This window comes from Lagopus muta, chromosome 10, assembly GCF_023343835.1.
Source record: "Lagopus muta isolate bLagMut1 chromosome 10, bLagMut1 primary, whole genome shotgun sequence".
NCBI classification, from domain to species: domain Eukaryota; kingdom Metazoa; phylum Chordata; class Aves; order Galliformes; family Phasianidae; genus Lagopus; species Lagopus muta.
Window position 1 is genome coordinate 881,501 of NC_064442.1, and position 27,009 is coordinate 908,509.

The window sequence follows — 27,009 nt, forward strand, 5'->3', positions numbered from 1 at the left end:
GGTGGGGGCTGGGAGTGCTGAGAGCCCATGGGCGCTGCTCTGGGGGTGCTCATTGACCAGCAGTGCCCAGCAGCACCCAGCAGTGCCTTCTGTCCCCTCCTGGCGCCATTCCTGACCCATGGGAGCCCATCTAGGACCTTCCCATGCAAAGCCAACGCTGTCCCTACCATGGCCATACCTTTGCCCACCTCACCCCTCCTGTCCCAAAGGTGGGGAAATGGGGAGGAAGACCCTGCAGGGCGGCACAGGCACTGCCCAAAAGCATCCTGAGGAGCGTGGTGAGGTCCATGGGAGTTTTTCTCCCATGGTGGAAGCAACACAAGTGCTGCTGCTGTGAGGCCGTGGTTCATTGCCGTGCACAGGGCTGCACCAGGTCCCTGTGGCTCTTGGTGCTGGAGCTGCACGTGGGGCCGTGGGGATGTGTGACCTCAGCAGGGCAGCGGGCACAGCTCTGCCCAGACTCCTGCACGCTCCCTGTAGGAAACCCCACGTCCTTCCCTTGCTGCTTCTTTTAGTCTTCATTGCTGTGGAGAAGAGAAAGAAAGTCACAGCTTAAAGGATTTGCTCCGAAGAGGACACAGGGGGACTCACGGCTGTGGTGCTGCTGCGTGGCTCTGCTCAGGGCGCCCCAATGTGAATGGCTGAAGTGCTGTGATTTCCCCATGGCACCGATTTCCCCACCTCCACCCCACGGATGTGGCCCTGTGGCTGCAGGGTGATGCAGGAGCAGAATGGAGCCCGTCCTGCAGAACCTCGCTGCCAAGAGCAGATAAAGCCAAGCATCCCCCCAAGCAAAACAAACCTGCTGATAGCCTCCCGCCCCCGCCCCCTCCGGCTCTCCTCCTTGTTAGCATGCATCTCACTGCTTTCCCTGCTCTGAAATCCCTGTTTAGATAAACTTGAAAGCTAGAGGAAATTTGGTAGCAGGGTCCAGCCCAGCACAGAGGGCAGAGTGTCACCCACAGTGCAAACACGCTGTGCTGCAGTGACAAAGCAGCACATTGCCTTGGTGTTGGTGGATCCATCTGCTCTGTAAGGGACAGAAATGAGAGGGGGATGAGGGCAGTGCTGCTGGGCTGTGCGTGGGCACCTCGCTCCTTTCCTCTGCTGCTTTCCCTGCATCCTAATGGCAAATCGGTGTGGGCAGGTGGAGCAGTACAGAAGCCTTTGGAATTGTCCAGCAGGATTAATGGGGTGTGCAGAAGTGAAGAGGGAGGCAAAAAGTACGGAAACCCCAATGCATGTTGGTTGGGACCCATTTTCCTGTCAGGTTTGGATGCGTTTCCCTGCAGAGAGGTGGGGCACAGCCTTCCTGGCCACACTGCTCTCCTTCTTACCCTCATTTCTCATGTCCCCACACCAGACCCCGCAGCAGGGTGTGTGCAGCCACACCAGCCTGGTGCTGGGAATTGGGGCTGCAGCTTCCCCGCAGAGTCCGGCTGCAAAGGGGAAGAGCAGTTTCCCCTAAGAGGCAGCACTGCTGCCAGGACAGGATGGTGTCACAACGCTCAGCTTTGGCCCTAAGCAGAGGGGGCTGGGGGGAGCCAAAGCCTCTCCAGGTGCCGTAGCCACAGCCAGGGACAGCCTGGTACCATGGCACATCTCAGCCAAGAGCTTTTGGGTCTTTGGGGAGTCCCATCCTGCATTGCCCCATAGGGCACAAAGTTCCACACGTGTCTCATCTCCGGCTGCTCAGCCCTATGGTCCCCAACTGCTGCACTCCAATAAGGAGCTGTGGGGTGTCAGTGCTGTGTGTGGGGCAGCTCTGAGCGGCCCCAGAGCCCTCATCCTCATCCCCAGCCCACCCAAAAGCAGCACCTGGGCCTGAGCTCTGCTCAGCAGCGTAGCCAGGATGGCAGCGGGCAGACAGTGAGCACCTCTTCAGGGCAACTATGACATAAAAATCAGCATTTATCCGTCAAGTATGGCCAGGGGAGGGACACTCAGCGTTGTGTTCCATTTGCAGCAGTGAAACTGAATTTCCAGAGCAGAATGGAGTGCTCTACGTGGCCTTGTATGGTGTGGTTCCAGGAGCACGGCTGCAGCCACTCTGTGCTTTGCACTGCTTTGCAGAGCAGGGCAGCATGGGGTGGCTGGGATGCGTGTCACTGCGCAGGGATGCTCAGCTGGGGGGGCCCATTGCCAGCAGCCCCGTGTCCCCTCATTGCCTGGGCCTTCCCCTGCTGTGCAAAGTGAACACATCTATGCAGAGTCTGGAGTGGGCGCTGAGGCCAAAGTGCAGCAACGAAGAGAGCTGCAGTGGATGTCTGCACCCCCTGAGGAATGGGGGTCTGGAAGCACTGGGTGCTGAGAACTCAGGGTGTGAAGGAGCTCAGGGTGCTGAGATCTCCATGGGAGCAGTGCTGGGACATCAGGTTAGGGGGGTGCATGGTGCTGGGTGCTCAGAGAGAGCAGTGATGGAGCTGGGGATGCACAGTTCTGGGTGCTCTTTGTACTGGAGGTCCATGCTGCTGGGAGCTCAGGGTGCACAGCATTGAGAGACGGAGGTGCTGGGAGCTGAGGGTGCCGGGAGTTCAGAGTGCTGATGGCACCAGGTGCTGAGAGCGGGGGGTGCTCAGGGTGTGCAGTGCTGGGAAGTGGGATTTTGGAGTGCTGGGGGTGAGTGCGATTGGGGTGCACAGTGCTGGGGGTGGGAGCTGGGGCCACAGCAATGCAGGGGGCCCAAGGAGGCTGTGGATGCCCCATCCCTGGAGGCATTCAGGGCCAGGCTGGATGTGGCTCTGGGCAGCCTGGGCTGCTGGTTGGTGACCCTGCACATAGCAGGGGGTTGGAATGAGATGAGCACTGTGGTCCTGTGCAACCCAGGCCATTCTGTGATCCTACGATCCTATGATCTGATGATTCTATGGGGGCTGTATGCTGAGCCCTGGCACAAAGAGCCCTGCCTGGCAGCGCTGCCAGAGACACTGGATAAAGAGTCAGGATAATGCTGAACGGGGCAATTGTGATAATGATAATAATGATAATAATGATAATAACGAGGGCGATGACAATCATAATAATAACAACAATAAATAAAAATGGATAAACACAGCCTGAAAAAAAAGAAAAAAGAAAAAGATCGAAAGAGAATTTTAAAACGGAAGGAACATAGATTAAAAAACCCCAATCCCGACCCCAATCCCCCCCTCCCGCCCCATTCACAGCTCAGCGCGTCCCGCTCCGCTTCTCTCCGCTCCGCTCCGCGATTTACCGCCACCTCCCCCCCCCCCCCCCCCCCCCCACCGCCTGTCCCCACGTGGGGCCCGCACGGCGCTGACCAATCAGAGAGCGGCGTTTGGCTGTAGGGCGGAGCGCGGCCGATGGGGACGGCGGACCCCCAACCCCCCCCCCCCAGCGCCCCCCTGCGCGGGCTTTGCGCGCTATTTGCGCGGAGCCGAACTGCCGGGGGGGGGGGGGGGAGGTTCGAACCGCGCTGTGCTTCGTGGAGGGGCGGCAGCGCCGTGTGTACACGGGGGGGGGGGCGGTGATCGCTGTTGTGATCAGCGGAGCTCGTCATTATTTTTCCTTCTTTTTTGTCTTGCCCGTTCGTTGTTTCAATCGCTGCGCCTCGTGAACGCGGAGGGACAAAAAAAAATCCCTCAAATTGCCCTTTTCCACCCTAAATCAAACCCCTCCCCCCCCCCCCCTTCCCTTTGTCGCCCCCCCCCCCCCGTCGCAGCCACCGCCCGGCTGCCGCTCCCACGTGGCTTTGATCGACGGCGCGCCGCTCGGAACCAATGGAGCGGCGGGAGAGCGCGGCGCCGCGCGCTCATTGGTTGGAGGCGGCGGGGCGGGCGGGGCCGTATCCCACGTGGGGCCGCGCGGGGATGAGGATGGGGGGGGGGGGGCCGGGAGCCATTTTGCGCCCCCCCCCCCCCGCGGCCCCGACCATGACAGAAGGGCGGGTGGGGGAGGAAGCGGCCGAAAGGCTTCAACGAATGAAAGCGAACCGAATCGGAACCGAGGCCCAGCCCGGCGGGGCGCCGCTGGACGGGGCGCGCGCACCACGCGGGGCTCCGCGCCGCCTCATTGGGCCGCGCCGACGGGCGCGACGGCGGCGCGCGGCGCACGGGCGGCGCATCCCGCGCTCCCAGACACAAGCCGCCATTGTGACGTCGCCGCAACGGGCGCCCAATCCGCGCGCGCCCCACGTGGGTCCGGCGGGCCACCATTGGACCGGAGCGGCGGGGCCGCGCGTAGCTCCGCCCGCTTTCGGGGGAGGGCGGGGGGATGGGGGGGGGGGGCGCGGAGCGCTGTGGCGGCGGCGCGGGGCCGCGTGCTCCGGGCGCACAGTGCGCGGGGCGCCGCGTGACGGAGCCGCGGAGAGCAGCGCGCGCCGCACCGCCGCTCGGCCCCGCACCCGGCAGCGCACGGAGCCGCGCAGCGCCCCGCCATGCCCCGCGCAGCTCCTCCGGGACGCGCCTGAACCGGGGGCGGCCGCCGGGGCCGCGGCGCATGGACGCGGCCGCCCCCCCCCTGCGCCGCGCTCCGCATTCGGGAGCCTCGGGAGCTTCGGGAGCCCCCCCCGGCGCGGGGCAGCGCGCAGCGCTTTGTTGGGAGCGGCCGCGGCGCCGTAGCGTTGTTGGGAGCGGCGCCGCCGGGAGCGCGGGTCGGGCGCGGGCGGCTCTTGGCTTTGTCATTTATTTTTCGCTTATTTTTTTTTTAACTTAATTATTCGGGTTTTTCTTTTTTAATTATTTTCCTTTGTATCTTTCGGGTTTGGTTTTTTTTTTATTATTAATTTTTTTTTTAATCGGCTTTTTTCCTTTTCGGGCGGATTTTTTTTTATTTTTTTTTTATTTTTTTTTTATTTTGTTTCTCTCGTTTTTCACTCCTCGGAATTTCCGCCGCCCGCCCTTTCATTCCTCTCCTTTTGTTATCCTCACTTCTTCCTTTTCCTTTTCCCTCCTTTCTGTGGTTTCTGTTATTTTTTTTTATTCCTTTCTTTCTTCCCCCCCCTCCCTCTTCCCCCCCCCCCCCCGCCGTCTCCGCTCCTCCCGTCCCGAACTCCTTCCGGGTGGGCGGGGGGGGGGCGACGCGCCGTCCTCTTCCCCCCCCCCCCTCCCCGGACCCCCCCCTTCCCCCCTCCGCTCTTTGTTCCGCCGCCGGCCCCCCCCGGCCATGTACCCGCAGGGTCGGCACCCGGTGAGTCCCAGCCCCCCCCTCCCCCCGTTCTCCCCCTGCCCCTCCCTTGTACCCCCCCGCTGAGCGCTGTGCCCCCCCCCAGGCCCCCCACCAGCCGGGCCAACCGGGCTTCAAATTCACCGTGGCCGAATCGTGCGATCGGATCAAGGACGAGTTTCAGTTCCTGCAGGCGCAGTACCACAGGTACAGCGGGGGGGGACACACGAGAAAATATTCGGGGGGGGGACGACGACATCGGGGCTTGGACCTTCCCCCCCCGCCCCCCCCCTCTCACAGCCTCTCATCGCTCTGCGTTTCGCAGCCTGAAAGTGGAGTACGACAAGCTGGCCAACGAGAAGACCGAGATGCAGCGCCATTACGTGATGGTAAGCGGGGGGGGGGGGGGGGGGGGGAGAGGGGGGGGAGACACGGCCGAGGAGGTGGGAGTGGGGATGGGGCCGGTGGGAGCGCCTGGGGGGGGGGGTACGCGATGGGGGGAAGGGGGTGTTGGCACCGGGACCGGAATGCCTCGTTGTGTTCCTCTCCCCCCCCCAGCAGTGCCTTCCTCTTGGGGGGGGGGGGGGGGGGGCTCTGAGGGGATCCTCCCCCCGGAAAAGCGCAAAGCTGTGGCTGTCGTCCTGTTGGGGACACCCCTGCCCACCCCCCCCGTCTCATCCTCGGAGCCATTTAGGGACACCCCCCCCCCCCCACTCCGTTTCAGAACGATTTGGGGACTCCCCGCCTTCAAACGGTTGGGACACTCCCTTAGCAATTGGAACCCCTTCCTCTAAGCAGTTGCTCCCCTTTCCCACCCCCCCCCAGCAACTCGGGGACCCCCCTTTAGCAATGGGACCCCCTGAAAAGGTTGGGACCCCCAGCAACTCTGGCACCTCTCCCCTACTAAGCGATACGGGGAACCCCCCCGAGCAATTGGGACCCTCCAGCAATTGTCTGCCCCCGCAGCCACTCAGGACCTGCAGTAATTGGCTCTCCCCACAGCGCCTCGATCCTCCCCCCGGCCCCACTTTGTTTCTTGGGAGCAGGGGGCCGACCCCCCCCTCCCCCCTCCCGGTTGCATGCGGCTCCAACCCCGTGCAAACGGCCCCTGATGTTCGGGCAGTCCCAATTCATGCCGCCTTTGTTGTTTTCCCTTTCTTTTCCCCTCCTGCCAGTACTACGAAATGTCCTACGGGCTGAACATCGAGATGCACAAACAGGTGAGCGCCGGTGGGGGGGCTGCTTGGGCTGCTTATAAGTGACAGAACGGGCCCTGATGGCAGCAGTGGGTCGGCAGCCGTGCGAGGTTTGGGGCGGTGGGATCCGCGTGCATTGGGAAACAAGGCTGCGTTTTGCAAGGAGCGTTGCGGGGAAGCGACCTCGTGCAGAGGAGATGCGTGCAGCCGGGGCTCTGCGTGCTCATCCCGGGGCTGCTGCTCCGAGGTTGCAGCCCTGCTCTGAGCTGCAGGGCGCACCAAAGGCGGTGCATCGCTCGGTGCCGAGGAAACCGAGCGATGTTTGGTGCTGCGTCGGTGGATTTGGGGTTCTCCTCGCCGTAGCGTTTGCCCCATAGGGAAAGCGGCGCGGGGTGCGGTGTGCCGCCTTGATAAGATTACAGCTAAAGAGCCTCGGGGCCGTGGGCACACGATGGTGAAACTTAAAGGAATAAAGTTATTATTGCAATGAGAGCCGATTACCGGCGCTGCCGCTGGCGGGCGGACGCGGTTCTGGTGATGCACTCAGAGCAGGGCTGGGCAGCAGTGCAGGCACGGCAGCAGTGCAGCTCGGCAGCGCTCTGCTCGGCAGTAGCACCGGAGCAGCGTTGGCAAAAGCTGAGCTGTGCACGGCTGTGTTCCCTGCTGCAAAAGGGCAACGGCCGCGACCGCCGCTCGGGTGGCGTTGGCTCAGGGTTGCTTTTTGTTGATTAATTAATGTATTTGGTGTTTGTTCTTTATTAAATATTGCCTTCCCTGCGGCTGATCCCAGCAGGTGCGCGCCCAGCCCCTGCCGTGCTCTGTCTCGGGTTGCTTGCTCTCTCCTGGCTGTCTTGGCTTCGCCCTGTGCGAGCGCACGGAGGTGTTGAAATAGAGCACGAAATAAGGCGGGGAAGCACGGAGCTTTTCTGCCGATGGCAGCGCTGGAAGCGGTTGTTATTTCCCGGATGTTTTGCACCGGGGGTTGATTGCATGCGAGAGCTGATTGGGGTGGGGGGGGTTGCATGGCCGGGTTGGGCTGCTCCGCTGCGCTCCGTGCTGCGGCATCACTGTGCGCCCTAATGGTGCCGGGGGGAACCCAGTGGCAAAGTGGGGCTGGGGGCTCAGCACCAGAGCACCCCCGCTCTCCCCTCCCTTTGCAGGGACCCCCAGCAGCCCCCTGGCTGCGCTGCCCCCAGCCCCGGCTGACCCGCTTAGCGGTTGACTTGTGTTTATCTGCACACAATCAAGTAGACTGAAGTGCCTGAATTATTCATGCGGTGTCCTGCCCTCCAGACTTGACTGCGTGTGATTACATCTGCTCGAGACAAACATTGATGGATACTTCATCTTTAAGCAAAAGGGGATTGTCTGGCTGGGGGCTTATATAACAGATTATCTCTTCGGCGCTGAATATTAAGCGCTTCGTCCTCGCCCCGGCTGCGGTGGTGGCTTTTTTTTCTTTTTCCTTTCTGCTCCGTTTCGTGTCTTTCGAAGGAAGGAGAAAGAAAGAAAAAAAAAAAAGTAATAATAACGGGACTTCCATAAGCAACTCCGTATGTGGGGAATAGTCGGGAAGTGACGGCGGTGCGGCGCTGCTGGGGGGCTCTGCTTTGAGCGGCAGAGCTCCGTTTGGGTTCCTCGATGCCCCCCCGGGGGACCCCTCGTTCCGGAGCTCTGCGATCAGAGGGTGCAGTGCTTCCTCGAGAGAAGCGTGTGCTGGGAAGGGGACCTGCTGGCAGGGTGTTGGAGTGCTGTGTTTTGAGGCTGAGCCCTCGATGCTTCGGAGCATCCCTGAGCCACGCTTCCCCTTTGCTTTCTCCTATGGAATATTCCAAGAGCCCCGTGCACCCTGCGCTGGGAGCAGCGGATGGAGCTGGTAGGGCGGGCCGCCGTGTTGGGGGGGCTCTGCCCTCCGCGCCCCCTCCCCGAATTTAATTCTCATCAGCGCCGCTCTCCACTTTGCTAATAACGATAGCAGCCACAAATAGCTTTCAACATGCCATTGACAGCCCGGTTGGAGAGAGCACTTGAAATAGTGGTAGACAGCTGAAAGTGCCCATAATTGTGTGCCGGAGTGAGAACCACGCTGCTCAAGGGCCTGATTTCCATGTGCTTACGGAGACAATCTCCCGGCTTCAACAGACGCTGCTGGTGCCGTGCGGGAGGTGGGGCTGAGCCCGGCCTTCTGCCCTGTGCGGGTTTGGGGCGGTGTGTGGGGCAGGGCGTCTTCGTGAGGAGCTGGGTGGGTTTGGGGTGAGGGTGACGCCGGGCTCCCCCAGGAGCGTTGGTGGGTGGTGGTTCTTTTGCCTGGGAGCCGCGGTGGGATGTGAGGTGCTGTCCGTCCTGTTGTGCTGGGGTTTGGGATGGCGCTGGAAAACCGAAATCGCGCTTTTAAAGAGCACTCCGGTGCCGCCTCCAAGGCGAAAAGGGCCGGGCCAGCTGTGCCATGCGCCCAGCCTCGTGGCTCTGCTGTTGTCCCACCTGATGCTGGAGTTGGTTGAGATTTGGTCTGACGCGACCCCAAAATCCTTTCTCAGATGGCACTGGGGGTGGCTCGCTCCTTGGGGCGTCCCGTTTCCACTCGGACCTTTGGGCAGCTCCTCTCAGCCCCGCTCCCTGTGCCCTCCGGCGTTATTTCACCTCCCTGTGCCCTGCCCAGGTTTGGGGGAGGGGAGAGGGGCGGAGGGGCACAGCTATTTAGCACCGTGCCTGCAGCCGGCGCCTGCCCGCTCTCTGCCCTCAGGGCATGGGGGTCGGTGCTTGATTTACAGCCGGCATCCATGTGCGCTCTGTTGTGCCAGCCGGCCGCGCTCCCTGCAGCGAGGCGCAGCCCTGGCAGGGATGGGATGGGGATTAGTCGGGATTTCGGGTCCGACTCCTCGCCCTTGCCTGGGGCTGCCTCGTGCGTCCCAGCCTGCGTAGGTCCTTGGAGCATCCTGCTGAGTGCCCCCGCCCTGCCCCCTCCCTGGGTTCGGTCCCTGCTCTCCCCCACGGCTGCGGGTGCAGCAGGCGCTTGGTGCCGCGGTGCTGCCGAGGCAGGGATGCGGGATGCGGTGCCTGCGGTCGCCATGGCAACCCCGTGCTGGGAATGGGGAATTTTCATGGTTGGAGCTGCCCAGTGGTGAATGGGCCCCGGCGCAGGGCAGTGCTGGGGGTGAAACCCTCCCCAGCTCCAGGGCCGCCCTTTCTGCCACTGATTAAACGTCTCACGGAGATGAGTGGGGCTTCACGTGTGCAGAGTGGGTATTTGGAGGTTATTGGATCTCGTGTGAATGGGGAAATCCACGGCTGCAAGCATTGTATCTTAGCCAGAAGCACCAGCTTGCTTCTTGGATCCCCTGTGGGAAGTGGCTTTGCAGGAGGTGAAGCTTTGCGCCAAATCTTGGCTGGAAATTGGGGTAAGATGGGACAAGAGAGCAGAGAGAGCTCTCGGTATGGATTGCTGAAGTGGGGGTGGGTTGGTGGTACCCAGAGAGCACCCAACACCTCCTCCCCGACCTCTGCATCGTGCTGGGTGTGAGGTTCTGCCATTTGCACCCAAATGGCTGTGGCTAAAGGTTGGGTTTGTTCTGGAGCTCACCAGCACAAAGCCCTCAGCAGCTGCTCCCTGTGGTGCTGGAGGAGCTGTGCAGCACTGAGAGCTCACTGCGTCCCGACCCGCCAGGCATCAGCAGAAGGCGTAAATATTTAATGGAGGCACAGTTTATACACGATCTGATCGATGTATGGATGCCAAAGCAGCCATTAAGGTGTCTCTATGGCAGAACAGCGGGCAGCGCAGGCACTGGTGGGGCTGTGGTGCACTGAAGGGCTTGGAGGGGTTTTGCAGCATTACCTTTTTGGATGGAGCCATTCTGTGCTGGGAGCATCCTAAGTGCAGGGCACGCTGTGTCTGTGCATTCAGGTCCATTATGGCCCCGGCTGCAGCTAATGCACCTGGAGCAAATGGAACAGCTCAGAGATGCCTCTGCCTCGAAGCAGAGTGCCAGCAAATTCCCTTGACCCCCTCGAGGGCTAAGAAAAGCAGCAGGTGAAACCCGAGCAGCGATGCTTTCTGCAAAGCTAGTGGCCAGAAATACTGTGGCTGCTTTGAAGCCTAAACAGGCGCTGCCTGGGTGCCGGCTGCAGGGCCCTGGGGCTGTCTGTGCTGCATGGTTATCCCCCTGCTTCTGCCTGGTTCCTCAAAGCAACGTCGAGCTATTGAGTTGGCTGGTTTTTTTCCCCCCCCCTCCCAAAATGCAGAATTAGAGTTTTCCCCTCTGAAATCTAAAGGAAGAGGCACCGCAGTGGGAGAGACATGCCTCTGCTGATGGGAAGGGTTTGCAGCCATGTGATGGTGCTCCTGCCTGCCGCTGTGGGCTGAACCCTTATAGCTGCTTAAGAATTGCTTGGGTTGGAGTAGTGGATGTTCTAACAGCAGCAGCAGGGTGGGGACAGGGGACTGCCATGGGTCTGGGGGAGCTGCCCCCCAGAGGGTTCTGCCTGGAGGTGCTCTCTGTAGGGCCTCAGCCGTGGTCTGGGCACCCTGACCCTGCAGGAGTTGCACCCCTGAGGCTGAAGCACGTGGTGCTGCCTCACCCCAAGTCCATGCCTGGGTTTTTAACCAGACGAAAATGTTATTCTGGGTTAATGGAGACGTTGCAGAAACCACAGTTTGACAGCACGGGGCTGTTATTATTAAACTCCTAAATAGTGTGGTCAGGCTGACAGGTGTAAATGGTTACGGGTTAAATTTCTGGAGGGTGATGTAAGGAGGGCAAAAGCAACTCTGGCATCGGTCTGGGCTGGGGAAGGATCCTGATGAGATCAGAGCAAACCAGAGGCTCCACGTGGCTCTGGCTGTGGCTCAGTGCTGACCAGGCACTCGGTGCTTTGTGTGTGCAGGGGTTTCTCCTGCAGCAGTCCCTTGCGGAGCAGTGCTGGGGATGGAGCTTTGCAAGTGCCCAGCAAGCATCTGCACGTTGCCAGTCCATCCCGACCTTCGTGGTCCTCCTTCCCAAACTCAGGCTGGTGTGAGGCTGCTGGGGACGCTTGGTCCTGTGATAGGAAAGGACCCAAAACACCAGAAAGTGAAAGAGCAGCCCCTGCCCTGTGCACGTAGGTGTGCTTTCACTGCCTCTTTTGGGAGCTGCAGTTTCCCTTGGTGTAGATGGGGTTATGGGGGGTGTGCACATGATTGCTTATTGCAGGAGGCTGCTTTCTGCTAACCGTTGCTTTTTCTTCTTCCCTTTTTTCAGACAGAAATTGCTAAAAGGCTGAATACCATTTTAGCACAGATTATGCCTTTTCTGTCACAAGAGGTAAGATGTCCCTGGGCTCGTTTCCCATGGGCAAAACCCGTAGGGGTGATGGGGCTTGGGGTGGGGGGGGGTCCCGGCTCGGTGCCCGCATGCTCTGACCCACACGCCTGCCTCTGTCCCTGCAGCACCAACAGCAAGTTGCACAGGCTGTTGAACGTGCCAAGCAAGTGACAATGACGGAGTTGAATGCTATCATCGGGGTACGTGGACTTCCCAATCTGCCTCTCACCGTGTGTATACCCCTTTTATTCCTATCATTTACCATAACCAGAGGCAACCCTGCGCTCGGGCGGCGTCAGGGAGGGGCAGCACCCCGAATCCGACCGTCCCCCAGTCCCTGATCTGGCACTGAGCGATGCTGTGGCTCCGCTCCCCAATTATCCCCAGCACTGGTGCAGCACCGGGAGCCCCCAGCACCAAACATCCACATCCCCAGGCTGGGACTGTGCCGGGTTCCCACTCCCCGCAGCCCCCCAGCCCGGGTTTGCCTCTGCTGTACTGTTGATGTGAAATGTGGTGCACGCGTGGCAGAGCTGTTCCATGCATTGACCTTTACCCACTTGAGCGTTACGTGGATCTCGAGGGGTTTTAAGACTAATCTGTTTGCATATCTCTGTGAGTGGTGTAACGGTGTCCTTGGCCGTGCAGCAAGCCACCCATGCTGGATCTGCTTACTGTGGATAGCAGATCCCTGGTGGGCATCCCGCCTTGGGAGCTCTTTGGCACTGGGTGTCTGTTTTCAAAATCACTGATCATTTATTTGTTTTTTGCAGCAGTGATTTGCACTTCTTTTCTCCCTGTACAAGGAGGCTTCTTCACCTGTTAGCATTTAACCTGCGCTGTTGGGTGGCTGTGGAGGGAGAACCTGGCTCCTTGCTGCTGCGGTGGAAGCGCAGCTCTGTGCACCCTGCAGAACCCAGGGGCTCTGTAGGCATCATTCCATTTTAATGGGTGCTCTGAGTGGCTGTGGGTGGGAGGCTTTGCTTTGGTTCACTGCTCGAAGCCGTAGCATGGAGTCAAGGCAGCTAGAGGCAGATATTGGAATTCAATTAAGGTAAATGAGCGGGGCTCGCGACCCCCATTTTCAAGGTAATTGCTTCCTTGGATCAGCACTAACACGAGTGTCACCCCGTTGTTAAGCAGCCAGCCATGTAATCGTTTTGCCTGACAAAGCTGCACGAGGCAGGAATTGGGGGCAGCGAGGAAGAGAGCGTTGCAGCTGAGCTGGGCCCTGTGTGCCCAGAGCATCCCCCAGCAACAGGCATCCCATGGTGGGACTGGGCATGGCGATGGGCATCCCGTCCCACACAGTCGGGTTCTGTTGGTGTAATCGTGATCCTGGTGATGTGAATGTCCAGGCAGGGCTATGGGGAGCCCAGTGCTGGGGGTGCTGCAGGTGTACTGCCAGTCTGCCCTGCTGCCCTGCTGCAGGTGCCGAAAACCAAATTGATGCGTGCAACAAAAAGAAAATGCATCAAATCGTTCAAACCTTTTTTTCGCCCCTTTCGAGGTCAAGAACTGTTAATTTTATGCATCTAGGCCATTGTCTCACAGTTCCTCTGCTTCAGGCTTCTGTGAAATTGAGCCCTTGATTTGGTTATAGCTCTGGAAATGATTAGACTACTTTACTAAATTTAACGCAAGTGGTGAACTTAAGTGGTGAACCATTAAATCGGTTAACAAAGGCATGAAGCATGATGTACATAATCCAATTAAAAACACTCTACGTATGAGATACTCCTTGCCAGCCTTTCTCATCAACCGTAACCTCTTCATATCTTACCCATATTTGCCTGGTGCACGCCGAGAGACCCCAGGAGGGAAGCGCGAACGTCTCCGCGCCGTGCATCCATCGCGGCTCCTGGTGTGGGCTGGGATCTGATCCTCAGATGCTCTGGGAGCAGAATTTGGCCGCCTGCCTGCGCTGGGTTTGCAGCACCGTTGCAGCACTGTGCTGCAGGGTGGTGTCTGAAGATTTAAAGGCGACGTTGAGCGCTGGCTGCAGGTGGGATGTCCAAGCACGGAGCGCTGGTCTGCGTCTGCCCTTTATGTTGGGGCAGTGCTGGAAGAAGCAGCTTCGACCTGGAAGCAGCAGGACTGCTATCGCCCTGCATCCCTGCGACTCCTGTGGTGCTTTGTCAAGCAGAGCTGGGGCTTGCAGCCCTCCACCCCTGGCACCAGGCACCCCTGTGCAGTGTAGCTCCAGCTATGGGGCTGCAGCCTTGGGGATGGCTTTTTTGGTGATGGAGCTCCTGCAGCTGTGCCCGGGGGGCTGTTGGGAAATCCCCGTTGATGCGGGGTTTGAAAACCACCTTTTCTGGGGGTGAAAGGAAGCTGGAGAAGGGTGGCACTTCTCAACTGAGGAGCATCGCCGAGGCCTGCTGCATCCCACTGCTCTGCTGTGCAGGATTTCCCCGTTCTGCGTCCTCCAGGAGGGATCTGAGCCGCCAGCTCCGTGCTGCTCCTGCCTCTGCAGGGGAGGAAAATGCCCTATCTGTGTTCTTTGGATCCATCACAGGACGTCGTGCCTTGGTGCTCATTTCCACACCTCTGCTGATCCCAGGCAGCTCAGCAAACCGCAGGATGGATGTGTTTGCCACTAGCTTAATTAAAAAGGGAGAACCGGTGTTTTTCTGCTTTGTTGGAGGGAAAGGCTCAAAGGGCTGAGCCATCCTTGTTGTGCCCCACCTGAGTTTGGCTGTAGCAGGGCTGTGAGCCTTGATGCTGCATGGAATCTGCCTGCTGTCCCATTGGGATGCTGCTGCTGCTCCGTGGATTTGGTCAGCCTGTCCCTGCTTGTACCCACCTAGGAGGAAGCGTTGGATCTCAGTGCTGGAAAGCCACCAGGGCTGCTCTCCAAGGGAATGCACAAGTACCGTGGCCTCAGCCTTGCTGAAATGGGTGGAAGGACCGTGAGGTTGGGATTGGAGAAAGCCCTGTTCCTCCTGCCCGGAGAAGGGGAGGATTGATTCTGGGATGTTGGCACAATCTGGCAGTGCTGGGAGCGCTGGGGATGGCTCTGGGCATTGGGTCCTGAGGATGCTCCCCCCTCTGCACCATGGATGGAGCAGCGCCATGCAGCAGAAGCCAAAAAAATAAAAAGCTGCGTTGGAGAGGACCAAGCAGCTTATGCTTTTTCTCTACCAGCACTGTGGATGTCTAATTGCCTTCTGGATCTGGCTTCTGCCACAGCTGAGACCTTTGCACTGCCTGGAAGGAGCTGTGTTTGCGGATCATGCATCTCTTCCTCCCCCTGAAACTGCAACTGCTTGCTGCTGTCTGACTCCGGGTCACGTCCTGGGTGGATCTCCCCAGTGCCCCCCACCAGGGTGCAGGAGGTGGGCAGGGGTGGGTGGATCACACCCTGCTCCATCCTCATCAGCACCGCTGCCTTATGGGGCTGCTCCTGGAGCCAGGAGCTGGGTGGGACCTGAGAGGTTGCCTCTGTGCAGGAGGAAGTCCCTTTCCTTCCAGAGAGCTGCGTCCCATGCAGAACTGCAGCAGGTCCTGGTCGTTTGCAGCGTGCACAGAGCAGTGCTCAAGGAGCTGGGTGTGAACTTTCCCCATGCACAGCGATGGCACAGCAGGTGCAGAAGTCTCCTTATGGGCCTTTCTTGGCACCCACGGGCTGATCCCCATTCTTTGCATTTCCCTGTTGCATTTTATGAGCTGTGGGCTACATTCTTGGGGCTGCACTGGGCTCACCCAGCCCTGCAGAGCATGCAGCGGTGCATCCCCCAGCAGTGCTGGAAATATCCTTGATGCAAACACTGCCTCCTCCTTATAGAACCATGCACGTGGGGTTTCTTTGGTATCTTGCTGTGGTTTGCACCAGACTGCGCTGCAGTGGGTTGTTGGGAGCCCTGTGCTCCCTGGGCAACATGGTGCAGCACAGCCCTGGCAGTGGGATAAGGGCTGTCTCCTGCCTTCAGCTTGTGGAAACTAGCACCGAAGGCAGCCTGCTACCTGTGACCCACTGGCTCCAGTTCAGTTTGTCTTCTTGGTGCTTGAAACAGCAGCATGAGGGATGCTCTTCCTTTTTTCCCTTCCTCTCCCCACGCCATGCCCACCTCCAGCTGCAGAGGATGGGGTTGTACCCGTGGCTCCTGGATGCCTGGTTGGGGAAAGGGTCGCCTGCGGTGTCAGCTGCTGGATGCTCTGTGCAGAGCCATTTTCTACATGCTGGGCAGCGTTTACGCTTACGCTTATTTCCATTGAAAAGCCAAACGGTGCAAACCTGCCACAGCAATTCAGATTGCCTTGAGTGAAGGATGACCACCGCACTGACACACGTGTGCAGGGCATGCGGGGCCGTTCCCCAACCCCCCCCCCCCAATCCCTCCTGCTAACCCAGCTCTCCTTGCAGCCGGCCGAGCGGAGCGTGAGCACAGCTGGAGATGCAGCCCTGCTGTCTCTGAGGCCGTGCCCTCTCCCCGCTCACCGCTGCTCTCATTGCAGCAGCAGCAGCTCCAGGCGCAGCACCTCTCCCACGCCGCCCATGGCCCCCCAGTCCAGCTGCCACCGCATCCCTCTGGCCTGCAGCCCCCTGGCATCCCACCCGTCACCGGCAGCAGTTCGGGGCTGCTGGCGCTCGGCGCGTTGGGCAGCCAGGCACACCTGGCCGTCAAGGATGAGAAGAACCACCACGACCTGGACCACAGAGGTGAGAGCTTGGTTTTGCCTGCTCCCAGGCTGGGGTCACCCCGAGCAGCTCTATATGGACGCCTGATAGTTGCAGTCTAGCTTGTTTTCTCTTGTGAGTGCTAAACGGGCCTTTTGTGGAAGGGGAAAATGCTGCGTGGGTTCAGTGTTTCCATCAAAGCCACCTGTGTGTTGGCACAAGGAGATACAGGCTCTTCCCATTAAGGTCCCCTTTGCCCAATGGTGCCCCTGCAGCACCAGGTGCGTTCGGGCTGTTCTCCCTGCAGAAGGAGGAAAAAAATGCCAGTAGCAATTATCCAGTGGCATGCATGCCTCTGCACGGATCTGAATAACCCAGCAGTCCCCATGGATACCGGGTATCAACGGGCAAACATCCCACAGTTGTGGGGGTGGGCACCACTGCCACGTTGGTGACTTTGTGGGTGAAGGGCCTCAGCTCGGTGCCATCCCCTGTGATTCAGTGCATCGCCTCCATGTGCTGTGTGTCCTACCAGGGGAGGGGGGAAATGGTGGTGAGGAGGGGAGGGGGAGTGGAGGAAATGCTGGAGAGCCCGGATGTGCTGTGGGTGCAGGCAGCAGGCAGCGGCGGGGGCTCTGTGCTTCCCTGCTCCAGCACCCATTCTAACTGTGATTTTTCTCTCTTCCCTTTGCTTTGGCTGTGCCCTCTGACCCCAACCGCTGCCAACAGAGCGGGACTCGAGCGCGGTGAGTGCAGCACCTCCTCCCCATCCCAACAGCTCCACTTCTGAGTGCCCGTTTTGTTTCAGCTCTCCTTTGAACAAGGGGTGTGAGCCCCGAGGGGTATCTTTGGGGCTGATCCTAGGGAAAAAAGGAGAGAAACAGGCCAGATTCCCCCGCTGGCTATGCTGGGATGTCCCCCCCCCAGTGCCAGATGCGTGGGGTCAGACCTCCCCCACTGCTCTGCTCTGAGCTCAGGTCGCGACTGAGTGAGCGCCGTGAATGGGCGCAGCCGAGTCAGCGCGGGTAAAAAGATCCGTCGGCGATTAAGAAAGCTATTTTATTCCTGATCACTCTTCTATTATCTTGGGTCATCTAATCTGCCGGGCTGGTTGGGGCTATTATGCCACGTTAAGTAGGACTCGGAAGGTCAAGCAGTTAACTAACCAGCTAAATAACCACGGCCGAGGGCAGCCATCACCTCCAGCACTGATTGGATTCTTTAATTTATTTTTTCCCTTTGCCCCCAGCACGGCCCTCCCTCTTTTGTAGTGGGGCTGAGGGGGGGGAGGGGGGATGCAGCCCATATCCCCCACCCGTATTGCAGGAGGGGGGGGGCTTTGAGAAAGCAGGGGGGGGGAGAGAAGCCCTATTGAATGAGGAGAGGGGAATTGGGCATCGTTAACCTGCCCACGTGGGGAGGGGGCTGTGAAGGATGGGAGCGTTCCCAATCTATAAAATGAAACGCAGGGTATTCCCCGCGGAGGTTTTAATGCGTGCGATAATCAGCGTTAGTCATTCATATTTTCCTAGCCTTGCCTGAGCAATAAAAAATATTTAGTTTCTTGGCGGCGCGCCAGCAGAAGGCTGAATGGATCGATGCCTCTAAATGCTTGACATGATTCTCTGGTAGCTGCGAGGTTTTTTCAGCATGACTGCCTGAGAAGAAAGACCCCGGTGTTATCCAAAGCTGCTTATTGGGTAGCGAGGAGAAACATGAACTGCTTTAGTTCTCCCTTTCAGACGGGGAAGAAAGGCGGGCGGAGGGGCTCAGGAAGGCGGCTGCTTAGCAGGGGCTGTGGGCTCTGCGATGAGACGCGGTGATGGCCGTGGCCCCTGTGGCTGTGAGGGGCTCATTGCAGGGCTGCAGCTCTGGCACAGCTCTCAGCTGCCATTTTTTGCTCTGTCCCCATGCTGGGGCTGTTCTGGGGAAGGCAGCGTGTTGGATGTGTCCCAATGGGTGCACAAAGCTCTGCCCGCAGTGCTGGGCTGCAGGAAGAAGGCTATTGATGTGTATTGATGTGCTTTTCCAAACGGTTTGGAATGCCCTTTGGTTTGGCAGAGCTTGGCTTAACTGAAGCTGAGATAAAGCAGCTCTGGCAGCTCTGCCCTTTGCTCCCCTAATAAAAACTGGGGATGGAGGTCATGGCTCTGCAAAGACTGCAGGCTCCCTGAGGCTCAGATCCTCGTGCAGAGCCCCGTTGGGCTGCAGTCTGGTGCTGGATGCATCTGTGTTGGTTGCATGAGTGGTGTGTCTGCATTGGTTCAAGGGGCAGGTGGTGTAACCATGTTGGGTAGGTGGCACATCTGTATTTACCAGCAGCCTCCATGGGTTGCAGCAGCTGCCAGGGAGCTGCTCTATTTCCTGCTGCTTCCTAGCAGGATTTTCTCTTTTCGACAACAAACAGCTCCTTCCCTTTCTCTGCTTTGGTAGCAAACAGGCTCAGGTGCCCATAAGCAGCCCGTCTTGAGGTGACATTCAGTGAGGATGTGTGGTTTGGGCCAAGGATCTTGCTCCACTGCTGGGGTTTTGCAGTCTATTGGTGCTTTGAAGACTCAGTGCTGGGCAGAAAGCTGTTGGCTGTGCCCTGAAGTCCCATTCCCTCTTGCATGCAACTCAGATGCGTTTACTGTTATTGCAGAATAACTCAGTTTCACCCTCGGAAAGTCTGAGAGCCAGCGAGAAGCACCGGAGCTCCACAGACTACAGCATCGACTCCAAAAAGAGGAAAGCAGAGGAGAAGGACAGCATGAGCCGATATGTGAGCTATGGGGGGTTCCTCACAGCCCAGGGCTGCGAGCTGCCTCTATATGTGCCTGCATAGTGCAGCATGGGAGCGCCACGGGTGGGGGCAGGCTGGCTTTGGGCAAAATCTTGCCAAGGCTGTCGCTGTGCCCTGGGGGTGCTGTAGGGGGATTCAGCTCCTTGGGAGCAGCCCCAGGGCTTGCAGCTCTGCAGGGCTGTAACTTAATGCTGTCTTTCAGGACAGCGATGGTGACAAAAGCGATGACCTCGTCGTTGATGTCTCCAATGAGGTGAGCCAAGGGGTGGTTTTGGTTTCACCGCTCCGGGGGTCCCACAGGTGATGCTGGGGTACGAGTGCTTTCTCCTGCCTTGCAGGACCCTGCCACCCCCCGGGTCAGCCCGGCCCATTCCCCGCCTGAGAACGGCCTGGACAAAGCTCGTGGGCTGAAGAAGGGGGATGCACCCAACAGCCCGGCCTCGGTCGCCTCCTCCAGCAGCACTCCTTCCTCCAAGACTAAAGACTTGGGCCACGTATGTGCCATGCTGTGCCCTGCCTCAAGGCTCTCCAGAAACCCCCTGGCAGCTGAACTTCATCCTTTATGTTTTATTCTTTTTGGATTTTTTTTTTTCTGCATCCAGAATGACAAATCGTCAACGCCTGGACTCAAGTCCAACACTCCCACACCGAGGAATGATGCCCCAACCCCAGGGACAAGCAGCACCCCAGGGCTGAGGCCGATGCCCGGCAAGCCGAGTGGCATGGACCCTCTGGGTGGGTACCACAGCTTCCTGGGGGGTTCCTGGGACCTCACCCCGCTCAGGGTGCTGGGGATAGGATGAACGGGGTGGCGCACCCATCACCCACATCCCCTGACCGCATCCCTCACCCTCCCACAGCCTCAGCCCTGCGGACACCCATCTCCATCGCGGGTTCCTACGCAGCCCCGTTTGCCATGATGGGGCACCACGAGATGAACGGCTCTCTGACCAGCCCTGGTGCCTATGCTGGCCTGCACAACATCCCCCCGCAGATGAGTGCTGCAGCCGCCGCCGCCGCTGCCTATGGCCGGTCGCCAATGGTGAGCTTTGGAGCTGTACGTAGCACTTTTAGCTCCTTTTCTCGCTTACGGTGGGCGCGGGGAGGGCTTGGGGGGAAGGGGGGGGAGAGACTGCTTGGTGTTGGGGTTGAAATGGACTCCTCTCCCCATGGTTTGGGTTGGCTCAGGTTGCGGGTTGCAGAAGTTGGGGTGCACGCTGTTGGGATGCTGTGTGCCCCGTGGTGTTGATGGATATCTTATGCTCTGCCCATAACTCCCTGCATGACCACCTTCCCCTGAGTACTGATACTGATAAGTCCTTATTTGTATACCTCAAGATTGAAAAAAAAAAATGATCAAAATGGGAATTAAACTGCTTGAAATTAATACAGAGATTGGGATTTTAGTTGCACTGGGGCGCAGGCTGCCTGTCCCAGGGATGTGGGAGTGATGTGGGAGGGTGAGCAAGTCCGGTGCTGACTCTTGCAGGCCCAAAATGGGGTTTCATTTCCAAATCCATCCCCTTTCTGGTGTGTGTGTGTGTGTGTGTGTGGGAGGAGGGGGAATCGTTTTAAGCTATTAAGCAGCAATATTGAGGACAAATGGGGGGTTGTGGGGTTGCGGGGCTCGTGGATGGGATGCTGACAGTTGCCGTGCCCATCTCGTCCTCACATCTTTCAACAGGTTGGCTTTGACCCACACCCGCCCATGCGGGCCCCTGGCCTGCCCACCAGCCTGGCATCCATCCCCGGAGGGAAGCCGTAAGCACCACTTGGTTTTCTGTGGGGTTTCACCTGGGAGGGGACTGCCCACACCGCTGGGGGTTGGCCAAGCAACGGTGGCTTCAGTGCCAGCTGCACGCTGCGTTTGCAGCAGGGCTGTTTTAGGGGCTCACCTCTGTGTTTTTCCTCCTCTTTGACAGAGCTTACTCGTTTCACGTCAGCGCTGACGGGCAGATGCAGCCAGTCCCCTTTCCCCACGACGCCCTGGCTGGCCCCGGCATCCCCCGGCACGCACGGCAGATCAACACGCTGAGCCATGGCGAGGTGGTTTGTGCCGTCACCATCAGCAACCCCACCCGGCACGTGTACACAGGTGGCAAGGGCTGTGTGAAGATCTGGGACATCAGCCAGCCGGGCAGCAAGAGCCCCATCTCTCAGCTGGACTGCCTGGTAAGGCGCGGGGTGGGAGGACCTGCAGCGCGTGTGAGCTGTGCTGTGTCGCTGCTGGTCCCCAGGAGTGATGGAGAGCCTTTGTAAGGCTGTTGTAGCAAGCCTTCTTCTGTCTGGGTTGGAAAAGCCCTAATGTTGTCATGTCGAACGGCTGTTCCACCTCCACCAGGTCTACCACTAAACCAGGCCCTTATGTGCAACGTCTGTGTGCTGTTTAAATGCCTCCAGGAATGGGGACTCAGCTGCCTCTCTGTGCAGCCAGTTCTAAGCCTTTGTGACCATTGTCATGAAGAAATTCTCCCTTATATCCAAACTAAGCCTCCCCTGGTGCAACTTGAGGGCATGTCCTCTTGTTCTCTGGCTTGGGAGAAGAGAGAGGAGGCCAATCTGCCTCGCTGCAGCCTCCTTCGAGGTTGTTATAAGGAGCAGTAAGCTCTCCCTTGAGTCTTCTCTAGGCTGACTAACCCCAGGTTCCTCCCTGGTCCTGCTGGCCACCCTGTATTTGACACAAGCCATCCCCATGCTTTCTCCGCCGGCCCCCTTTGCACTAACAGCATCTCCACCTCTCTTCCTGCTGCAGAACAGGGATAACTACATCCGCTCCTGCAAGCTGCTTCCCGACGGCCGCACGCTGATCGTTGGGGGGGAGGCCAGCACGCTCACCATTTGGGACCTGGCCTCCCCCACACCCCGCATCAAGGCTGAGCTCACCTCCTCGGCGCCCGCCTGCTACGCATTGGCCATCAGCCCCGACGCCAAAGTCTGCTTCTCCTGCTGCAGCGACGGCAACATCGCCGTGTGGGACCTGCACAACCAGACCCTGGTCAGGTGAGTGGGGGGTTCCCAGCGTGCTTGGGGTGGGGAATGCCACAGAGGGGCCACCTGGGTGTTGGTGCATGTGGTGATGCTGCAGCAGAGCAGAACCATGAGCAGACAAACACCGAGCGCAGTGTGTTCGTAGCATCCATCCCCGGTGCTACCTGTGTGGGGTGCGCCATGTGTTTTGCCATTCTAGATGTGAATTATTATTCTGTTTTTTATCTTTTTTTCTTTGAAGGCAATTCCAAGGCCACACAGACGGTGCCAGCTGCATAGACATCTCACACGATGGTACGAAGCTGTGGACAGGGGGACTGGACAACACCGTGCGCTCCTGGGACCTGCGGGAAGGGCGGCAGCTGCAGCAGCACGACTTCACCTCCCAGGTGGGCACAGGGCCCTCAGGAAGGTCCTGGCCTCGTGCAGCCCTTATGGAGGGGCTGTCCATCGGTGGGCCAGGTTGCAGGAGCTCAGTGTGGTGATAGAGCTCTTCTTGCTGGATGGGTGCCCTGCACGCCGCTGCCTGGCTGTGTGTGTGCATGTTCCAGGTGCCTTGGGTGCAATGCAGGAGTGTTTGAGGCAGTAAGGCTCTCTGGTTCTGGATTTAGCCCCACTTTTGTTGCTTTTTCAACAAAGCTTGGTGCAAGATTGGGCTGCTACTAGGAAAGCAATGCTTGCATAGGGCACCACGTGGCATCGCAAAGCTGGATGTCCTTGTGGTTTCCAGCCCATAGCAGCCACAACTTGGAGCTCTGTCAGCCTTGCTGTCTTCCCTGAGGTTTCCTATTCTGGATGTGCCAGCTGTGCTGCCTTCTCTTGGCTCCCCATGTTTCAGCATCAGAAATGGCAAGGGGATGTTTAGGAGGACAGGGCCACGTCCTTTCCAGCCTGCCAGGCTGCTGCTTCTCAGACTCACTGACCTTGCTGTCAGCTCTGTGGGCACAGCTGTCCCATTAAAACCAAGCAGAGGGCTGCAGGCTCTGGGTTTGTGCTGGAGTCCATGCCCAGGTGCAGCTTTGTGTATAATTGCACCGAGGTGAAGGAAGAGCTGGCAGTGGACGCTCACCTCTTCTCCCCTGCCCAGCTGGGCTCTCCCACTGTCAAATCCTGGTGTCAGGGCTTGGGATGCTGCGGGGCCATGCGTGCTTGCAGGTGCCAACCTGTTCTGTGCCCCCAGATCTTTTCGCTGGGGTACTGCCCCACGGGCGAGTGGCTGGCAGTGGGCATGGAGAGCAGCAACGTGGAAGTGCTGCACCACACCAAGCCTGACAAGTACCAGCTGCACCTGCACGAGAGCTGCGTCCTCTCCCTCAAGTTCGCCTACTGCGGTGAGTGGTGGCAGTGCCACGGCGTTACTGCTGTGCAGCAGTGCTGCTCTGCCTGCCTGTGGGAACCACGTGGGGTGAGGGGTGTGCAAAGGGCCGGGTACCTCCAGAAAACCTCCTGCTTTTCCAATGGCTCCAATTCTCCAAAAATGCCCAAACTGTGTGCGATGTGAGCTTGGGGCAGGGAGCTGTCTGGCCACCTGGCTCTGCTGGCTGTGTTGGGTGCTGATGCCGTTCCCACGTCTGCAGGCAAATGGTTTGTGAGCACGGGGAAGGACAACCTGCTCAACGCATGGAGGACGCCCTATGGGGCAAGCATCTTCCAGGTAGGGGCTGCTTTGCTGGGGGCGCAGGGGCCGCCTGGTTCTTACAGCACCATCAAGAAACCACACTGATCCATTGCCTTTTTATTTCTCTCATTTTTCCTCCCTGTTTCCATCTCTTCTCCCCATTCCTCTGCCTTCAGTCCAAGGAATCCTCGTCGGTCTTAAGCTGCGACATTTCAGCAGATGACAAATACATCGTCACGGGCTCTGGGGACAAGAAGGCCACAGTCTACGAGGTCATCTACTAAGGGGACGCAGTGGCGGTGCCGCAGGCTCGGCGCTGGAGCAGCGCTCGGGGCAGCACTGGGATGGGATCGCTGGCTGGAGCTGCACCTCTGTGCCCGCCCGGCACCCACACGGATTTATTTGGAGGTCTGCAAACATGGCACACACATCGAAGCCCTGAACGAATTTTTGGTTTGGTTTTAGGGTTTTGGGCTATTTTTATTTTTTTTTTCCATTTTTTTGATCTTTTTTTTTTTTTTTTGGTTTCCTGGTTCTTTCCATCTGTGCTTTGGTGGCACTATAAAGGACTTATTTTTTAACGTGACATTTTTTTTTTCTTTTGGTGCATCCCGCATTAAGACTTGTGAAAATTGTAAATACCGGACTAGTACATAGCATGGGAAGGGTGGGGGACCCTCCCGGTACACTAGGTGTGTATTTTCGTCTGCTGTAATTGTATTCCACTGATGGTTTTGGTGGTGGCAATTTTTATTATTATTATTTTTTTTTTTTTCCTCCCCTTCCCTTCCTCCTCCTCCTCCCCATTGCATCCATTTGGGATGCGACCCGGACGTGCAGCGCGTAACCGGACTGAGCAAAGTGTCCTCTGGTGAAGTCGTTCCTCCTGTGGTCCCCGTGCGTTGTTCGGTGTTGTGTGTGCGGACGCTGTCGGGGCTGTGCTCAGCTCGGCCGGATCCCTGGCTGCTGCCGGACGTCGGCGACACAATCACGTTTTTTATATGGATTTTTCTTTTATTTTTTTTTTCCTTTTTTTGTGCTCGTATGTTTGAAGAAAAAGGGGAAGCCCACGATCCGGGAATCATCCGCTCGAGCCCTTCTTGGTCTTCGGACATAAAAGCAACGAGGAGTGATTTCAAAGAAAGCATAGTTAAAATTCAGCTCAGGGAGCCACGAAAGATAATAGCAACTTAATGTGTTTTGTATTCAAATGAAAGTAAAGAATTAGAATTGATAACCTTTAAAATACAGTTTTTTTAAAGCAAAGTTGACTAACAAGTAGGGTTTGTGTGTGGTGGGGGGAAGGGGCTTGGGCAGGGTCCTGTGGCTGTATGGGCTCGTGTCTGCTGGTCTGGAGGTTCCCCAAGAAGCAACACCCATCCCCGCACAGGCCTGCATTGCAGCATTTTGTACTAAAGGGTTTAAAAAAAAAAACAACAAGAAAATGGGAAATAAAAGTATTTGTGTAGCAGAAGCGCTCACCCTGTATTGTAGCGTACGGAAGAGGATTTTGATACTACGTTTTTTATGGATTATTTTTTAATTGTTTTTTTTTTTTCCCCCCTCCCGCTGTTGTAACCCAGTGGAGGACTGAGGAGGGTGATGGTGATGTGGGCACCGCTGTGGCTGCTGGGGAGATGTGCTGGGGCAGAGAGAGGAGCTGTGCTGGGAAATGGCCTTTCCCCTTCAACCTGGTGCTTCTGAGCTTTTTTGCCTTTTTCTGTGCAAAACCCAAGGGAAGAAACCCAGGCTGATGGGTGGCTGCCCTGCGTGGCTGCTCGGTGTGAGCCCAGATTAAGGAGCTGGGATCGATCTGTGCGCTCATCAGCCAATGAGGAAAGGGGCAAAATGCTTTTTGAAACTGCATCAGAGGAATGGTTTGAAGGGGGGGTCGGGCTGAGCTAAAGGACTGCACAGCCCTATCCTGCAGCTCTGCATGCTGTGCTGGGCTGCACTCGCAGTCCTATAGAGCATCCTCTGCCCTGTGTGGCACTGGAAGGGCTCGGAGCACCCCTGGGCTGTGCCTCCAGGCCAGGCTTTGCCTGCATTTGTGCTTTGTTTTCCTCTAACCCCCCCTGAGGAACTGTGCGTAGCAGAGCTGGCGGCGGGGCGCTGAGTTGGACCTCTCCACTTGACACCAAAGTATGTAGCAGAACCTGTACAGCTGTTAATAACTACAACTGGCTTTTGTACAAAAGGAGAGAGAGAGAGAAAAAAAAAAAGAATAAAAAGTCAATGTAACGAAGCTCAAATGGAGGCACAGTGTCTATAAACCATCTTTCTTGTTAGTAAAAGCAACGAGCGTAGCAAGAAGCCATCCTGCATGGGGGGCGTGGGGTGTGGGGCCCTTCTGGGCAGACCCATCCCCAGGACACAGCCTCTGGGTGCTGCAGGATGATCCCACCGCCCCGTGGATTTCTGCTGGAGAACGAACCGTGCAGTGGAATGCAGACCCCAGCAGTCAACTCATCTGTTGTCCCCATGCTGGATGATTTGGTCGCTGCCGTTCCCTGAGGACGCAGCGTGGCATTGCCTGCTTTGCTGGGAGCTGAGTGAAGCCGCGACCCCAACTTGGCTGTTTCCTTCTCGAGCAAGCCTGGAGCCATCGCCATGTAATCACCACCGTGGGCTTTGTCTTCTGCTGTTGGGTGACACATCGGTGTGGTGCCACTGCCAGGTGATGCTTGGGGACGGTGCCACCGCTGCACTCTGAACCCACCCAGCGCCGACATCGCACGTTCCTCTGCCTCCCAACACGGTGCCCGACAGCCCCAGCACATCCTGTGAACCAGGACATATGCAGCGTCCTGCGGGGCTCTCCCTGTGATGGATTGAACATGACAGAGTCTGCTGCGAGGGAGAAATAAAAAGCCGGAGCTGCACTCTAACTGCTCGGCTTCTCGATAATGTACGGCAGTAAATGGTTATGAGTGCATTTAAATCTGATTTGAAGCTGGGCGGAATGAGGGGCTGGCACGGGGGACCATTAAAAGATGAAAATTGCAAGAAATCTTTTGTTGTAAGATTTGGGAGCGCACAGAGCTGGAGGCTTTTGCCCGGCCCGGCAGCACCCAGCGCTGCTCGCAGCAATCCCAGCCCACTGCTGCCCTTTGCAATTAATTGGGTTTGACTACAACCTTCCCAGAGTGCTGATGGAGGAGGTGCTGGAGCCACGCGCGGCCTCTCCAATTTCCATTTGCGTTATCAGCAAGGCGCTGGATGTGCATATGTTGTAATTAAAGCATCTCCAGCCTCGCACGCTAATTTTTTTTTAGTATTATAAATTCATAAGGACTCTTTATCTATATATTTTGGTGCTTGACTGCTGATGCTGCTCTGACTTCTGCCTACAGGCAGATCCACGTGCCAGGCCAGTGCAG

The 27,009-nt window shown here is 57.9% G+C and overlaps 1 protein-coding gene across 9 annotated transcripts; it reads left to right on the forward strand.

Annotated features, from left to right (window-relative positions):
* The first annotated feature begins 5,080 nt into the window (after positions 1–5,080).
* Positions 5,081–24,663, forward strand: TLE3 (TLE family member 3, transcriptional corepressor). 9 transcript variants are annotated; one of them, XM_048956069.1, is made up of 20 exons: positions 5,081–5,148; positions 5,231–5,331; positions 5,450–5,513; positions 6,300–6,344; positions 11,558–11,620; positions 11,746–11,850; positions 16,079–16,283; positions 16,971–16,987; positions 18,883–19,002; positions 19,226–19,276; positions 19,362–19,517; positions 19,626–19,758; positions 19,884–20,080; positions 20,708–20,784; positions 20,946–21,195; positions 21,776–22,023; positions 22,253–22,400; positions 23,192–23,342; positions 23,589–23,665; positions 23,806–24,663. In XM_048956069.1, exons 1-20 carry the CDS (start codon positions 5,125–5,127, stop codon positions 23,911–23,913), a joined length of 2,340 nt encoding a protein of 779 aa, XP_048812026.1. In that variant the 5' UTR covers positions 5,081–5,124; the 3' UTR covers positions 23,914–24,663. The 9 variants fall into 9 exon arrangements, with proteins under 9 accessions (XP_048812026.1, XP_048812028.1, XP_048812027.1 ...); XM_048956071.1 differs by having other exon boundaries at positions 19,884–20,065; XM_048956070.1 differs by having other exon boundaries at positions 16,082–16,283.
* The last annotated feature ends 2,346 nt before the right edge of the window (positions 24,664–27,009 follow it).

Bases quoted from the DNA above. Each gene is read 5' to 3' on its own strand.
- TLE3 (XM_048956067.1), top strand. From the start codon at position 5,125: ATGTACCCGCAGGGTCGGCACCCG. The intron at 6,345-11,557 runs GTGAGCGCCGGT...CCCTTTTTTCAG, and splicing joins ACATCGAGATGCACAAACAG to ACAGAAATTGCTAAAAGGCT. The intron at 19,277-19,361 runs GTGAGCCAAGGG...CCTGCCTTGCAG, and splicing joins TCGTTGATGTCTCCAATGAG to GACCCTGCCACCCCCCGGGT.